Source organism: Macrotis lagotis, chromosome 5 (assembly GCF_037893015.1).
Source record: "Macrotis lagotis isolate mMagLag1 chromosome 5, bilby.v1.9.chrom.fasta, whole genome shotgun sequence".
Taxonomy (NCBI): Eukaryota; Metazoa; Chordata; class Mammalia; order Peramelemorphia; family Peramelidae; genus Macrotis; species Macrotis lagotis.
The window spans coordinates 212,244,106-212,262,128 of record NC_133662.1 but is presented as its reverse complement, the minus strand read 5'-3'; the positions used below and the strand labels follow the sequence as shown (position 1 = coordinate 212,262,128).

The 18,023-nt window shown below is 39.4% G+C and overlaps 1 protein-coding gene across 1 annotated transcript in view; it reads right to left on the bottom strand.

Moving 5' to 3' along the window:
- Window positions 1-11,438: 11,438 nt before the first annotated feature.
- Window positions 11,439-18,023, bottom strand: part of ELAPOR1 (endosome-lysosome associated apoptosis and autophagy regulator 1) — a 111,993-nt gene continuing 105,408 nt past the window's right edge. Inside the window, exons 18-22 of the mRNA XM_074188330.1 lie at window positions 17,172-17,273; window positions 15,229-15,355; window positions 14,970-15,148; window positions 14,098-14,263; window positions 11,439-12,198 (exon numbers count right to left, since the gene is read on the bottom strand). Of these exons, the coding sequence (XP_074044431.1) occupies window positions 12,136-12,198; window positions 14,098-14,263; window positions 14,970-15,148; window positions 15,229-15,355; window positions 17,172-17,273 (637 nt within the window). The 3' untranslated portion in view covers window positions 11,439-12,135. The remainder of the gene's footprint in view (window positions 12,199-14,097; window positions 14,264-14,969; window positions 15,149-15,228; window positions 15,356-17,171; window positions 17,274-18,023) is intronic.

Sequence of the window (18,023 nt, the reverse complement as noted above, 5' to 3'; positions counted from 1 at the left end):
TCATACTCAAGATAATTTTACAGATGAGGAAACCAAGGCACACAGGGTAAAATGACTCATCTAGAGTCACACAACTAGTAAGTGTCTGAGGCCAAATTTGAACTCAGAAGATGAATGAGCTTCTATCCATTGTACCAGCTAACAGTACAAAGACAAAAAACCAAAAGTCTTCTTCATCAAGCCACTCTTTTTGGGAGATATGAACTTGACAGTTAAGTAAATACCTGTCTACTAATACCGACGAGATAAATACAAAATGATTTTTTTTAATGGGGAAGGCTAATAATTAGGGAAATCAATCTAGCATTTTATTAAGTTCCTACTGGTATACTCTCAATGTTAGAAGACCTTCCAGCATGTTGATTGGATCCTGCATGACAGGCTTTTGGGAAGATGAGGATGAAAGTTGCACAAGATGGGCAGGCATAGATGGGTTGCTATCCATATGCAGAAGGGTATTCCTGAATGAATGATATCACAGAGCCTTTTGAGGATGTGAGAAGCACTGGAGAAACAATGGCAAAAGTGAAATAGTCCCTGCCCTCAAGGAGCTTATGTTCTAACAAAAGAGATGCTATATACAAACATATATACATTTAGGATAACCTTAGAAGAAAAGACATTACTGACTGGGGCATCAGAAAAGACCTTATACACAAGTAAGTACTAGAGCTAAGAAAAGAAAGAAAACTAGGGAATCTGAGAAGCAGAGGAACATCCAGATAGGAAGGGCAGTGAGTGAGTACAAAGGGAGGGAGTCAGGAACTTCCATTTGATGGACTGTTCAGTATGGCCATGTTCACTTCAAAACCAGGTCCAGTCCCTAGCCTCCCCCAACCCTGCATTGCAGCTAGTTCTTCTCTGGAACTTCCATTTGTGTGGCCAGGCCAGTCATGCTTCCTTAGCACTGCTCACTTCTAATGTTTCCATCTCCTGCACATGGTTGAAAGTAAGGCACCTTCCTTAGTCTCATTAGATCCTATTCTTCCATGTGTTGCCTTCCTCCATCAGAATTGATGTGTCTTGAAGAAGAGACTTGTCTACTTTTTGTTTACTTTTGTATTTCCAGCACTTAGCACAGTCTTAGCAGACAGTAATTACTTAATAAACACTCTATTTGTGGGTTAAATTGTCAGTGCTGGAACAAATCAAAACCAGAAGCAGAGATATAGGAACCAAAGATGGTTTGTGGGATTGGGCTCACCAGCCAGGGAGCCCTATCCGTGGGTCAGAGAATCTTCCCAAGGAGCAAAAAAGACACGGATTATATAGATTTTAATTAGGCTAGAGACATATTGAGTATAAGGTACCTTTTGAATGAATTGGGTTGTTACTGGAAACTTGGGGATAAGATTAGGAATGTGTAACAGGAAAGGCATTTGTTTGGGCTAGCTATTTCTCTACTCTTTATAGATTCTATCCTTAAAGGGTACCATGCCTTTACCAGCAGGTGTTCTGCCCAAAGGAGTATAAATTTTGATCTTTGAAATCTCATTAGATATATTAAGGTTTATAGATTTATTTCCTTTCTTTTAAAGGCAATGAGATTGAGTGACTTGCCCAAGGTCACAGAGCTAGTAAATATCAAGTAACTTTTTTGGGGGGACCAGGGAATCTAGCACCAATCTTGGAGTTAGGGGGACCTGAGTTCATATCTGACCTCATGACCTCATACTTACTAGCTGTTGACCTTGGGGAAGTCACTTAACCCTGATTGCATCCAGGACCATCTCTAATAGTCCTGATTTTCATATCTGGCCTAAAGTAAGGCTGGTGCCTTAGCACAAGCCCCCTCACTCAAATCCAATTCACATGTGCATCACCTCCCAGATGTCACTGTATTCCTGTAGAATGAAGGAGAATATTATCATTTTAAGGACCACACCTTAAACCTAAATCACAACTCTCATTGACTGGTCAATCACTTGGTCATTGTTTGAAACCAAATTAGTTCAGAGTGAATGTAAATAGCAATTGTTCCTGTTTTGGCCTAGAATCCTGAGAGTATTCTCCTCCCAAACTGATATTTTTTTTTTGACTAGATAAAAGAGGACCTTCTTTGACTCATTTTTTTTTTGCCTATTAATCACTGAATGGGCATTGCCTTAGTCAAACTGAGATGTGTTTAAAAAACAGCTTAAAAAGCCCAAGGCCCATTGCATTCAAGGCCATCTCTAGCTGTCCTGATTCATATCTGGCTCTTGGACCCAGAAGACTTCCTAGCCATCCCTCTCTTAAATCCAATTCATGTGTATGTCATGGTATCACCTCCCTCATGTCACAATCCTCTTGGAAAATGAAAGACAAACAACGACATCCCTAGGGGATAAGATTGTTCTGGATACTTGCTGTTTCACCAGCAAAGAAGGTCATACACTAGTGCAGGGGCTACGATACAAATAGTCAGGGACAAGATAGAGGAAAATAAAATGGAGTTGTTTTACCTTTCTTGGCTGCCCACACATCCATCCCTCCCTCACTCCTTCTCTTTCTCTCTCATCTATCTACTACTATCTACATCTGTCCATCCATCGATCCATCTAACTAACTACCTGGAGATAGAATGGTGTATGTGACTGACCAATATGACTGGATCACAGAGTGGGCAGGGGGAAAGTAATACGCAAAAAAGCTGTAAAGATAAGATGGGATCAGGATGTGAAGAGTTTTAAATGCCAAACAAGAGTTTATATTTGATCCAAGAAGCAATAGGGAACTGTTAGAATTTATTCAATAAGTAACATAGTTAAACTTGTACTTCAGGAAAATTATTTGTTGACAAGGCTGAGAGACCATTTAAGAACCTCTTGTAGTACTGGCAAGAGATGGTGATGGTCTGAACTAGTGTGAGATAGAAACAAAAAGATTTGGCAGTTGATGGGATATATGAAAAATGATGAGTTGAGGCAGAAACCAATGTTGCATGTATGGGGGCCAAGAAGATTAGAATTAGAATAATGGTATCTCTATTTTTAAATATTATTTTATTTTTTCCAATTACATGTAAAGACAAATTTTAACAATTCATTTAAAAAATTTTGAATTCCAGATTTTCTTCCTCTCTCCCATACCCCCTCCTTGAGATGATAAACAATTTGATATATATGTAAAACATATTTCCATATTAGTCATGTTATAAAAGAAGAAATAGACCAAAGGGGGGAAAAAAGACACAAAAAAGTTAAAATAGTATGCTTCAAATATGTTAAACATGATTAATCACTGGAAGGGAGAAAGGAATGAATTTTGAAAACTATCTTTGCATGTAGTTGAAACATAAATAAATGTATTAATTTTTTTTAAAAAACTATATAAAATAACGCAATATTGCAAGATGATCAGACCTTTTCTCAGCAATGTTGTGATCCAAGAGAACTCTGAAGGACTTATGATAAAGAATACCATCCCAAAGATAGAGCTGGTTCTTGAGTGCAGATTGAAGCATTTTTTTCACTTTATTTTTCTTGATGTTTCTCTTTTTGGGGGGAGGGTATGTTTACTTTTACATGATTACATGATTATTATGGTAATGTTTTTCATGATACACATTTTTAAACTATATCAAGTAAACTTGCTTTCTCAATGAGGGGGAGTGGGTTGGGAGGGAGAGAATTTGGAATTCAAAGTTTTGGAAGAGAATGCTGAAATTTGTTTTTTTACATATAACCAGGGGAAAAATTTTAATATACTTTGAGTTGTATTCAGGCTCCATCAGTTCTTTCTCTGGATCTGGATAGCACATTTAATCACAAGTCCTTTGTAATTGTATTGGATCATTGTATCACTGAGACTAGCTAAGTCATTCAGAGTTAATCATCATACAATATTGTTTTTATTGCATAAATGTTCTCTTGGTTCTGCTCATTTCACTTTATATCAGTTCATGTAAGTCTTTCCAGCTTTTTCTGAAATATATCTGCTCATCATTTCTTATGGCATTTATCTTATAGTATTCTATTACATTCATATACTATATAACTTATTCAGTCATTGTCCAGTTGATGGACATCCCCTCAGTTTCCAATTCTTTGCCACCACAAAAAGAGTTGATATAAATATGTCCTTTTCCTCTTAAAAAAATCTCCTTAAGATACACACTTAGTAGTGGTATTACTGCTGGATCAAAGGATATGAACAGTTTTGATTTGGGCATAGTTCCAAATTGCTCTCCAGAATGTTTGGATCAGTTCACAACTCCACCAACAGTGCATCAATGTCACAATTTTCTCACATCTTTATCAACATTTATAATATTTTTCTGTCATATTAGTCATTCTAATAGGGTGAAGTGATACCTCAGAATCGTTTGGGTTTTTTTGCAAGGCAAATGGGGTTAAGTGGCTTGCCTAAGGTCACACAGCTAGGTAATTATTAAATGTCTGAGGCTAGATTTGAACTCAGGTACTCCTAACTCTAGGGTCGGTGCTCTATCTACTGTGCCACCTAGCCACCCCTCAGAGTCGTTTTAATTTGCATTCCTCTAATTATGATTTAGAGTGTTTTTTCAAAGGACTATAGAAAACTTTGATTCATCTGAAAATTGCCTGTTCATATTCTTTGGTCATTTATTAATTGAGGAATGTAGATAATGTATTTTTAACAGTAATGGGAAAATATAATTAGTTATGTTTTAGACATGAATTATTTGAAATGTTTATTAGACGTCCAATATGAGTAAGCAATCCAGGAGGTAAATGGAGATGCAGTACTCAGGAGAGAGAAGAAAGCTATGTAGTTCCCAGAATCATCTACAGAGGGCTAATAGTTGAATACACAGGAGCTGAGGAAATCATTGAAAGAGTGTTTAGGGAGAGAAGAGAGCCTCTGATAGAGTTGTGAGATCTACCCACATATTGAAAAGTGAAAAAGCATATACTCCCTTTTAAAGAAGCAAAAATTCTAAAAAGGGGAAAAGGAAACAGATAATGATCCTGCAGAGGAAGCCAAAAAAAATCAATTAGGCAGACAGAGAACCACAAAAGTACTATTAGGAAAAAACAGGGAGAAGAAACTATTCAGAAGGAGGAGTTAGTGAACCATGTTAAATGCCATCTTCTTGATAGCATAAAAAGATCATTAGATGCATTTTTTCTCTTAGGGGCTAAGCTTATTCATTTTAATAATACATTATTTAGCTTTGCAGTAGTCCAATAATTGTTTAAGTGCCCTCTCTATGCTGATCACTGGGTACACAAAACCAAAACCAAAATATTTCCTGCTCTCAAGTAGCTTCCTTTCTATTGGGAAGAAACTACATGTGCACAGAACATTATATTTGAAGGAATTTCCAGATGTGTGGGGAAGAGAGCATTAACTACCTCCCTCCCAACCCCACATTAGAGGCCATCCATAGATATAAATATATATGTTGAACTCTACAATACATCAGATCTTACTCTGGGGGTGGATGAAGTTTTCCTTCATAAGTCCTTCATAGTTGATTTCAATGTTCATATTACTCAGAATAGTTTAGTCATTCATGGTTATTCTTTGATCACTATTACTCTTACTATAAACAATATTCTCTCATTTTCCTCTATATTTATTTCATGCAAGTCTTTCCATGGTTTTTCCCTAAAAATCAATCTGCTTATCATTTCTTATAGCACAGTGATATTCCATCGCAATTATATTTGTTGTTATTCAGTTGTTTCAGTCATGTCTGACTCTTTGGACAAGAAATGTTTTGGTATTAGTTTTGTATACCCAGTGATCAGCATGTAAGGGGGCATTTAAACAATTATTGGACTACCTCATAATTGAATGTGTAATTAAAATGAAGGAACTCAGCCCCTAAGAAAGAGGTTCATCTTCTCCTTTTGTGAGAGATGAGAGGGGCTCTGGGTGTGAAATGTTTCAGATAATACATACACATGCATACATTTACGCACACATATATATATTCCACATATATATGTGTATCAAAACATATAGAGGATGTTAGTGGAGCTCCTTTATCCCCCCATTACCCGAGAAAGTTTAGTGAGGCGGGAAGAATAGAAAGGTATATTTGGAAATGAACATGATGCAAACGGAAGTCTAGTCAGCAAGCCTTTATTAATTCCTGAATGCTAAGTGATGTGGATATCAAGAAAGGCAAAGCCCCTTGCCTCACAAGCCCCCCCCCAAAAAAAATTCCAATCTCTACTTTCAAGGAGAGCAACATGCAAACAGCTATATATATAACAGATGCAGGATAAATTGGAGATAAAAAATAGATGACAGGGGTGGCTAGGTGGCATAGTGGATAAAACACCGGCCTTGGTGTCAGGCATACCTGGGTTCAAATCCCATCTCAGACACTTAATAATTACCTAGCTGTGTGGCCTTTGGCAAGCCACTTAACCCCGTTTGCCTTGCAAAAACCTAAAAAAAATAGATGACATCAATTTTTACATCAAAGAATAAAGAGAAGTCCTCTTCTGAGAGGGATGGGGAGGGGGATGATTTAGTAAACTACCCAGTCAACTATAATTCTTCCACCAGTTCCCCAGTGTTAGCCACAAGTAGGTCATAGAACACTGTACTAACAATTCTGAAACTAGGTCTACCAGAAACATGTGAGTTCCACCTGCCTACAACCTGTTTGCCCCTCTCTCCAACAAGGTTCTGCCAATGGGCCCTGAGCTACAGAACAAGTCTGACAGCTGTAGACTTGGCATGTGGATCCTTGGAGTCTTACAAAGTGGGGCTGCCTGGACCTGCCCCCCTCCAATTCAGCCGACCTAGGGTGGTAGTGTCTAAACCCAAGGGCAAGCAGGTGCAAAGAGAAGTAATCCACAGAGATGTGGTAAGGCAGGGAAACAAGATATTCCTGAAACTCCTCCCAAATCATTTTATTGGTAGGTTGAATTACAGGGTTGAATATTATTTCTTGGGATGAATCCCCAAGTGACAAATCAAAGTTGTGTTCAGATATTATAGAAGCTAAATCTCAAAACATGAACTTTGGAAAGGTGAGGTGTCTGGACCAGCTTCTATAGAGTTCACTGGATTAGTTGGAATTGGAGATCTAAGTTTAAAATTGTTTTGACATTAATTCTCTTTGAGCCTCTGAATTCTCATCTGAAAAATAAGGATACTACCAATTTTGTTGCTTACTTGCAAGTTATTTCCCCCCCACTCCTTAAATAGAATGTAGGCTCCTTGAAGACCAGGATTGCTTTGTTTCTTTGTATTTCCCCAAGTTTTCCCCAACTTCCTCCATCAACATAGTTTATTACAGTATGTGCTTAAGAAATGTCAGTTTTATCTACTTTACAGTATGGTATTGGAGAAAATACTTTCCACCTTCAAGTATTATATAAACATGGGCAATTGTAGTCCTGGAGGTGCCTTAGATCAATCTGTCATAAAGGCAGTCATGTAATGAAGTTGAATAATTGAAAAATCGCAGAAACCCTACTTGCTCCTCACTATCCCCTTCCTTAGTGTCCTTTGCCCTAACCTCTTACCTTGAATCTTTTTTTTTCAGCTCCTCCCTTGGTTCATCTGGGTTAGCCATGGCTTATCTTTAATCTGGGTTCTGTGGTAGTGATGATAATGTTTGTCTATTTTTTAAAAAGTTTTGTTTTGCCTTTTTTGGCAAGATAGTGGAGTTAAATGACTTGACCAAGGTCACACAACTAGGTAATTATTAAGAGTCTAAGGCTGAATTTGAACTCAAGTCCTCCTGCCTCCAGGACCAGTGCTCTATCCACTGTACCACCCAGCTGCCCTTCATTTTTGAAGACCACCATGACATCAGTGAAGTGATGGTATGACAAGCACATGAATTGGATTTGAGTGAAGGGGTTGTGCTAAGTAACCAGCCTCACTTTCTCCTCTGGAGCCATCTGGATCTGGTGGCCAGATATGGATCAGGATATCTAGAGATGGCCCATAGACATGAAGCAATCAGGGATAAGTGATTTGCCCAAGGTTAAACAGCTAATAAGTTTCTGGGGTCAAATTTGAACTCAGGTCTTCCTGACTTCAGGACTGGAATTCTACCTATTATACCATTTAGTTGCCAATATTGTTTAAAATATCTTGAGGTGGCATAGTAGATAGAGCACCAGCCTTGCAGTCAGGAGGACCTGAGTTCAAATTTGACCTCAGACATTTAATAATTACCTAGCCATGTGGCCTTGGGCAAGCCACTTAACCCCATTGCCTTGAAAAAAAATCTAAAATATATTGAAAAATTTGGGGGAGTTTCAACATTTCTTACTAATCTTTCCCACCCCTTACTCCAACTCTGATACATTCCCTTAAAAAAGTTAAGCCATGTAAAACAACTACTGACACATAAAACTTTCCACTCTTACAGAAGCGTCTGAATATCATTCATCTAGAACCAACATTTAACCATGGAGTTCTGGCACTATCACTCCTAACATGCTAGGAAAAGTCTGCAGTTTTTGTAATAGAACTTTCAAAATAAAAACTTGTCCTCGAATGAGAATAGAGAAAATCTCTGAGAATTGAGGACAGTGTAGAAGCAGGAAAACCTGATTGCCTCATAAATTATATAATCTGTCATTCAAGTATTTTAAAGACATGCATTCTGTGGGCTAATTTTTCTTGTGGATGTCCTCCAATCACAGTCCCATTAAGTCTAAAATGGCCAATTCACCAATGTTTGCCTTGAAATCCTATCTTAAGTTCCAATGTTGCTTACTGTATGTCTTCTCTCATGTCTCCTCTTCCAAAAGTAATCTCTTTAAACTTTTTTAATGCACTATTATTTTGCGATTTAGAAAATAGTTGCAATATTTCAAAGTGACCAATTCATCCCTGCTAAATGAATTTAATGCTAATGTGCTTGTAAATGGTATAGTACTAGAAAAAGAATTCTGGGCTTCAGACTTGAGGGCCTGAGTTTTAATCATGCCACTTTGTGGTCTTGGGGAAATTAATTTTCTGGGTCTCAGTTTCCCTATCTTTAAAACGAGGCATTTGAAATCTGGAGAACCTCTTGAGTTCTCTTCCAACTCTAAGTCTGTGATTCTATGTAGGTCAGCTCTTAGGAGTATGATGGAAGCTGAAGGGCTATTAACGAAACTCAAGTTGCTACTGAAGAGAATAGGATGAATTTTGAGGCAGATTTGCCCTAAAGGATTTTTCTCTAATGCTGACTGGGTTACTATGTGGCAGACTCACAAGAGAACTGAAATAGGTCATCTCTCAAAAGATCTGTACCTACTCTTCTCTAGGGAAAAGGCAACAGAGAAGCAGGTAGTGATAGCTTAGCAGCTCATTTGGGTTTACAGCAAGTGGTAGCTCTGGAGACAGGTGTTCCAGCAGGGATATAAAACTAGGAGAATGAGTTTTCTGGATGGAACATGTGCATTCTCTCAGGGGTAGCAAATGTGTAGATGGTAGGAGGGGGTTTCTTGTTATTTACCTTTTTAATCACCTTTTTGTTTTGTTTTCTGTTCTGGTTAAAAAAAAACCCAGCATTCAAAAGGGCCTCATGTTTTTAAAAGCTGCTTAAACCTTGTGTAGCTTTTAGAGAGCCATGTTTGTTGGGGGCCCATTTTTGTAGATATTAGTGGAGTTTCCAACTCTTCCACTAGACTATATGCTTCTTTCATCTTCTCTCCTTCTATGACTTATACCCAACACTCAGTAAGTATTTCTTGATCAGAGAAGTCAGTCAGCTAGCTCTAAAGTTACAGAGGAGCACTTAGCTCTTTTTTGCTTGCCAATGCCCATTTTTTTTAGGTTTTTTTTTTTGCAAGGCAAATGGGGTTAAGTGGCTTGCCCAAGGTCACACAGCTAGTAATTACTAAGTGTCTGAGGCTGGATTTTAACTCAGGGACTCCTGACTTCAGGGCCAGTGCTCTATCCACTTCGCCACCTAGCCACCCCCCAATGCTCATTCTTTTTTTTTTAGGGTTTTTTTTTTTGCAAGGCAAATGGGGTTAAGTGGCTTGCCCAAGGCCACACAGCTAGGTAATTATTAAGTGTCTGAGACCGGATTTGAACCCAGGTACTCCTGACTCCAAGGTGGTGCTTTATCCACTATGCCACCTAGCCACCCCCCAATGCTCACTCTTAATCTACTCAACCACTCCCCAAGTCCACATTCAAGGAAAATAAAGCCAAAAGGTACATTTTTATTTCACATACATATTACATGCAATACCCATCCCCTAACAAACTACAAATTCTTGGAAAACAGTGTAAAAAGGAAATTCAACCCGTTTTGACAAGACAGAATTTTGGTTTCACAAAGCTGAAAAATGTATTACAAAGTCTCTGTTGTATAAATATAGTCAGTCTTATATTTAATGTACAATCGTGCCAAAAAAAGTCAACAAAAAAATCTTGGTAGTTGGCCTAAGAAATCACCCGGTCCTTTAATACATCATAATTTTCATTTGTGCCCTCAGGCAAACATAGAAATTACTTGACAAGATGACTAATTCCTATGTCCCAGGACTTTGGGCATATCAAATGAAGATTTTAAAGTCAATTACCTTCAGAAAGTTTGTATAAGATATTATATTCCTTGGCCAAAAAAAAAAAAAAGGCTTTCTCAGAAATCACATCTAAAACATTTCCAAAACACAAATGCATGTCTAAAGAGCTCAAGATGGCTACTAGTGACCCTGATGGTCTCTCAGATAGATCCCCTGTCTGTACCCTGAGGAATAGAAAAAAAGTACCTTTGAAATGTTTTAACCAAATCAATGGTATTCAAGGGTTGCTCTGAAGGGGCCCAGACTTTGGCTACACACTATGGAAACTGAGAGTTGAAGGAGGTATGATTGTTTTTGAGAGGGGTCTGGGAGCTCTTTCCATGTACTTTGAGGCAGAAGGATAAACTAGATAAGAGGAAAGAAAAGTTCTCTCCCAAATAGAGAGGTCTAGGGTCACTGGAGCAATGGTAGTGGTAGAGCTACAGAGTAAAATGTGTGCAAATCTGGGGGAGAATTTCCCAGTAGAAACCACAACAAATAGAGAACTTGTGTATCCATTGATAAACCCTACCCTCCCATCAGGATCCCTCCTGAGGGTGGTTTAGAGTAGAATGGCTGTTTTAATGAAAGAATTTCTAGGTCAACTGTAGCTAACCCAATCATTATGAAGGACAGATAACCCATTCTGTAAAACAAGTCAGAGAGCAACTGACCATTAAATAGTGCAGACAGAAAAAGCTGAGAAGTGGGCCATTGGCAGAGGGACCGTCATCATCATCTCAAACAGTACAGTGGAGGGAGAACTGTCAGTGGGATAATATGACTTTGACTCTTGAGCTAGTTTTCTTCAGGCTCTCTTCTTACAGTTTTAGTGAGGTGTAAAATGAAACAAAGGGGCAGAGCTAGACAAGCCCAGGTTTGGGCTTGTCTCTGTCCCTTGGGGGCCAGAGGGAGATGGCAGGAAGACAGGGGACTATGGAGATGGAATCCTTCAGTATCACATGAAGGGAGGGAAAATATTTGACCAGATTCTTTAATGAATTTCTTTATTAACTGTCTTAGTTGGCTCCAATGAGAACATCTCTGTTATAAGAAAGGGGAAAATACCATCTAGTATAGGGGAGAGAAATCCTTAAAACAAAACTCCTTGGCTCCTTTTAAAGTTCATAACAATGTTGCTTCCTATTATGCTTGCCACACCTGTCAACTCTCCACTCCAGGTTCAACTGGGTGTCCAGAGGAAAAGCAGTTTTTTTATTCAAAGCATCATCAGTAGGAAAGGAACTCAAGAGAACCCAGCTGACTTGGCACCTAGTTCCCCAGCAGGAAACTAAGGAAATACAAGGAGAGTTTGTGCCTTTAGATAAAGAGCCAGTAGAAGTCAGTTCCATATTTAGAAAGAACTTTTTTTTTTCATTTTGGAACAATTAGAACCATTGGTAGATAAAGCTACAATTTGGGAGGCTGGATCATTTTGACAGACAGAAAGCAAGCAAAGGAGATAATTGTGCAGATAATTGTGGGTATGTTTGGCAGGTTTAGGGTAAGCAGGGTGGGAGGTTTGGGTGTGTATATAAAAAAAATCTGAAATTTAAACATTTTATGATAAGGCCACATAAAGAATCTTCCAGCTGTAGGTGTGTGGGTGAGAGCTAGGCAGCCAAGTCACCATGGGCTCACAAAACAATCTGCCTAGGTGAGGAAGCAAGAGGCAGGTCTGGGCTCCTCACATGTCCATGTCTCCTGAGGATGTCTTCAATGGCACGGAGTCAAATCCATCTGGTGTTCTCTGGAAGAGACACAGTAATTGGGGATGGCTGGCACCCTTAGTCTTCTTTGATACCAACAGGGAGAAGCAGGAAATAGGGGTTGAAGGGGGAGAGGCATTGCCAGGGGACTAAAGAATAGGAAACTGGTTGTTAAGTGGAAGGGTAAAACTGATTTCAATAACTACATAGAAATGAGAATTTCAATCAGTATTTGAATTGTCTTCTTGATTTGTTTTGTTTTTTCCCCAAGGACACCTTACATTCAAGGGAATTAGAAAAGCTAGAAATAAAAGTTAAGAGAAAAATGAAAACCTTCCTCTGCCTCATCAAACTAATTAAAACAAAACCCTCTCTATGACATAATAATGAATCTTTATATATTGTGCCTCCCCACTCCATTCCCTACTTCCAAGGTTCTAGGATTGACCTACCAGGAAAAACAAATAAACAAATGAAAACAGGAGAGATTTAAAAAGCTGCTTAGTAAAGCGACCATCATTCAGGAATTCAGACCTTCCTTCCCCCCCCCCCCCCCAACAGCTCCAATTCCCCTTTCTTCCCATGTTTGCCTCAGTTTCCTCAACTGTAAAAGGGGATGATAAAAGCACCTATTTCCTAGGGTTATCAGGATAAAATGAGAATATGCATAATGCATTTAACACATTTAGTCTGACACAAAGTAGGTGTTACGTATTATTATTGTTATTATGATTACACCCATGCTTTTAAGCCCTTGGTCCAGGGCAGGGATTAGGGTCTGGGTAGAACTGTAGAAGAACTCCCACTGGCAAAGTCTTCTGCTTGGTTCCCTGCCCAGCCATAAAGCAGGGTCTGGTGGTCTTATTTATGAGCATCATTCTGCCCCTCTCCCTCCCAGCTCTAAGCCACTCACACAATGAACATCAGCTCCAAGTCATTGCTCCGGAGGATGTCTAGAGGGACAGCTCCCTCTGCTGACTAGATAAGGTGGCCCATTATTAGACTGAAGCCAAATTTTAGCCTAGGAACAATAAAAAGGCTAGTCCACATTGATAAAGCACTAGCTTTCCAAAAGGATAGAGGCAGCCTAATTAAAAACCAAATGTTCTCTACAATATAAATGTATGGTCCTAATATGGGTTGGTTTATTTACATTTCCAGAAAAAGTTGCTGAGTAGTTTGCCTACAAAAAAGAAAGATTTCTTATTTAGCCTAAGAGGGATGTCAGATGATCAACAGGCCCAAACTGCATAGAGAAGACCTTGGAGGAGGGTGCAAACTGGAACATGGATGGAGTCGAGGAGAAATGGGATTACACCACCATAGGTTTACCATTGGAAGGGACTTTAGGGGTCATCTGTTCCAATCCCCTCATTTTACAGATGAGGAAACTGAGGACCAAAGAGAGGAAGTGCCTAGCCCAAAGTCATATGGGTAGAAAGCAACAGGGCTGGGATTTTAACTCAGATCTTAAGACTCTTCCATTGGTTAATGCTGGATAGAACTGTCATTCCAAGAAAAGCACTAATCTTAATTAAAGTCAGGAAACCTGGGCTTGAGTCCCAATTCTAACAGCAGCAAATGAGCCTTAGTTTCCTCATATGTAAATGAAGATAATAGTTTTATTACTTATTAAATAAGGTTTTTTGAGCAAAATGCTTTGTGCTTATATATATATACATATGAATATACATATAAAATATGTATATAAAATAAATATAAACATAAATAAAGATTAGTATTATATCTAGAGGAAAGCTTGATTATATTGGAATGAAAAAAACAAGGGTAGAAAGCAGGGATAGGGATGATAGGAACAGCAAATCCATACATCACTGAGTAATTCTGGGCCACTCAGTTCCCCAGAGAGTTTTCCTTCCTGGGACTGATGCCCAGCTTTAGCATTTGCCCTTTGGCATCATGTGCCTCACCCAACTTACCTTAGAAGTAAACGACTTGATCTTCCCGAAGAGTGACTTTTTGCTGGTGAATATGAGATCATCCTCTACATCCTCACCCTCCATGATGGCGCAGCTGTCAGCAGCGGGCAAGTCACAGTCCTTAAGGGTGGCATTCATTACCAGCTTGGAATATTTGTACTCCAGTCTATGAAAGAGAAGGTAAGGAAAGCAAACACATCAGTGGAAAACAAAACACATCAGTTTGGGTTGATGCGTGTGAGCTGGCCAGCGACTTATTTCCCTTTCATAGCAGGGGAAGGTGAATTATAGAGAAGAGCTGGCAAGGTTGAGAGTAGGCTACACATTATCTTAGCTTTCAATTCAATAATATGTTGTCTCTCTCTTTTTTTTGGTTTGTTTTTATTTTTTTTTTGCAAGGTAATAGGATTAAGTGACTTGCCCAAAGTCACATAGATAAGTATTAAGTGTCTGAAGTCATATTTGACTCCAAGGTCAATGCTCTATCCACTGTGCCACCTTGTTGCCCCTAATAATCTGTTTTCTAATGTTGGCTGCTTTGGTGAATTTCAAAGCATAATCTAAATATAACAAAATACCATGAGAACAATAATATTCAGGGTAATAATAGAAAGATGAAAAAATAAACACGCCCAGCACTTTTGGTTGTGAATTTCCCAGCTCCTGATGATGATGATGGTCAATATTATTATTGTCCCTTAAGAAGCTTGTAGAAAGATAAGTGATTAGACATAGATTTACAAGGTTGAGGGCTGAAAAGATCCCAGCAATTCTGACTCCTGGGATGTGAGATGTTACCCCAACCTCCCGATTCCACCCCCACTCCTCTTCTCCTTCCATCTCTCTCTCTACCCAAATATCTAGTCGTGTACTTTTGGTTCTTTTTCCAGAAGTAACAGGTCATGACTGTAAGAAGAATAGCAGCACAGGTGCCAGCAGATATGCCCACTTTGAGCCAAAAATCCATGGTCTTGCAGATGGTAACACTCTGGTCAGGCAGGGAGATGCCTCCTGTACACAGCTTCGGTTCTCGCCACACATAAGTGGTTCTCTGTTGGGGAGGGAAACAAGGATTTAGTGACAAACCTTCACTCTGTCTGGATTAGTGAACACTCATACAAAGGACCTTACCTGGATTCCAGCCACACAACTACTGACAATAGCATGGTAGTCAGAGTTGGAGCAGAGGGGACAAGCCGCCACACTCTCCAACAAGAAGTGGAAGTTACAGCCATCACAAGTCCCATCAGAGCATTTCCTAAGAGGAGAGAGGAGAATAATATTAATCGTGGGGAGGGGACATATGGTAGAATATCCTAGGTTTCCACCCTTCTCATAGATTTTCTGACTTACCCTTTTTTTTTATCCAGATGCTCCATATTTCTCCCAAACTTTGATTTCCACTATGGTCTGTCTACCCTAATTGCTAACATAACCATTTTAATATCACTGAATACAAATAAATGTGTGTTAAAGGTGCCTTGTCCAATCTATGGTGTCTCCTCTTGTGTTTTTGTTTTGTTTGTTTTTGCAAGGCAATGGGGTTAAGTGACTTACCCAAGGTCACACAGTTAGGCAATTATTAAGTGTCTGAGGTCACATTTGAATTCAGGTCCTTCTGACTCCATGACTGGTGCTCTAGTCACAGTGCAATCTAGCTGCCCCACTCCTCTTTTGTTTGGTTGCCTACTGTACCCCAACCTCTCTGCCCATCAATATCCACTAAGGGTGAGCCTCCAAATCAACACTTGTCTCATGTAGGTCCCTTGTAGCTCACACCTCCCATGCCGCTTTAAAGAACTAGTTAATGGGGGTGGCTAGGTGGCACAGTGGATAAAGCACCAGCTCTGGAGTCAGGAGTACCTGGGTTCAAATCCAGTCTCAGACACTTAATAATGAGCTAGCTGTGTGGCCTTGGGCAAGCCACTTAACCCCACTGCCTAGCAAAAACTTAAAAAAAAAACCAACCAAAAAAAATAACTAGTTAATTATGTATAAAAATATAATGCAGAGACAGAATCTTCTTCTGTATTTGTGAAGAACAAATTAGCCTGAGCAGCACCCCTCATAGCGATCCTCAGTTGTAATTTTACAGTAGAGAATGGATTTAACATCTTCCATTGATTTATTCCTCTTCTCTTTGGAAGTCCTTCACAATCTGGCTTCACAAACCTATCTTTCCAGGTTAATTAGATATCATGCCCATTCACATACTCCATGGTCCAGTCAAACTCATCTTCCTGTGGGTTCCTCACCCATGATATTCCATCTCTGAGTCTTTGAAAGGCTATCCCCTGCCATGCTTGGAATGTTCTCCTTCCTTACTTCTGCCTCATTATCATCATCATGTTTGTCCTTCATTCTTGAAAAAGACCATGATATCAGAGAGGTGATGCCATGTCAAGAACATGAATTGGATTTGAGTGATGGGGGCTGTGCTAAGTCACCAGCTTCACTTTCTCTTCCAGTCTCATCTGGGTCCAGTGACCAGATATGAATCAGGATGAGTGGAGATAGCTCTAGATGCAAGGCAGTCAGGGTTAAATGACTTGCCCAAGGTCATCCAGCTAGTAAGTGTCTGAAATCAGATTTAAACTCAAGTCCTCCTGACTCCAGGGCTGGTGCTCAACTGACCTAGCTGCCTCTTTTCTATCTCATAATCGTTAGAGTTCAACCCTAGGGCCACCTCCTATGTGAAGCCTTGCTCATTATTTACAATTGCTTTCTTGAGATTACTGTGTATTTAATTATTTCATGTATGTTTTACATTTATTTATGTGCATTCATGTTATTTCCTCCAAGTGGTAAGTTTTTTGAGGGTGGGAGGTTTTTGTTTATTTTCTGTCTTTCTATCCCTAGGGCCCATATAATAGGCACATAATAATTGCTTTTTTAATTGATTGGTTCCTGAATCTATTGAGGGTTCAGGGCACTTTATAACCCAAGGACCTGAGAAGGCCCAAGATGCCTTCTCTCTTCCTTCCTTTTAACCATTTCCTTAGTAATGGAGAACATATGCAGCTGAGGGAAAGAGTATACCTTGGGTGAAAGTATTCCTCATCTATTATACTTACGCTGGCAGCGAGAGGCTTCCAACGGCAGGTTTCAATGGATTGCATCTGACTCGGACAGTGGTTGACCTTCCAGAAGCACAGGATTGTGTCACCTCATTGGACCTGCAAAGGAATCCAGACCACTTAGGAGAATGCTCCTGAGGAGTCAACCTGTCATGGCCTTGAGGTCCTCTGCTGGCTATGAGGATGCTCAGGGACAGCAGAGATGACTGGTGTTGGATATATTTACTCAAGACTAAAAGAGGGCAAGGGAGAAAGATCAGGAGCCTCAGGAAAAAGGAAGAATCAGGAGATTAGATGGTTTCATGGTACAGCAAAGAAGCAATGGCAGAGGCAGAATGGGGGTGTACATTTTCAGATGTGGATCATGTTTTCATGGTCTTGTTTGACTGAACTTATTTGTTACAAGATAAGATTCTATAGTGGAGGCAGAGGTGACAATTTAAAAGAAAAAAAGGAAAGATTTTAAAGGATTTGAGGAATGAAACACAAGAATATGGTTCACTGAGTATGGAGTGTTTCATTCTTTGTACATTGTATTCCCAGTGTACAGCCCAGTGCTCAGAACATAATAGACATTTAATAAATACTGTTGGTTGATTGATTTAGACTGGAAAATCTTTGAAGAGGTTCATACAGACCATAGAGCTCTTCCTCTTGCTCCCTAGACAGGACTGCCCCAAGGATAATACAGAATTCCAGAAGATGCTGTAGTCAGTGGACTATAATCAATGGACCATAACTGCCCTTTATAGACAGATGTTTCTTAGGTCACAGTAATTTTATGTTGGGGTGTGGCCAAGGTTGTTATCCAAGAGAACCATGACATTAGGGAGGTGATGTCATGACATG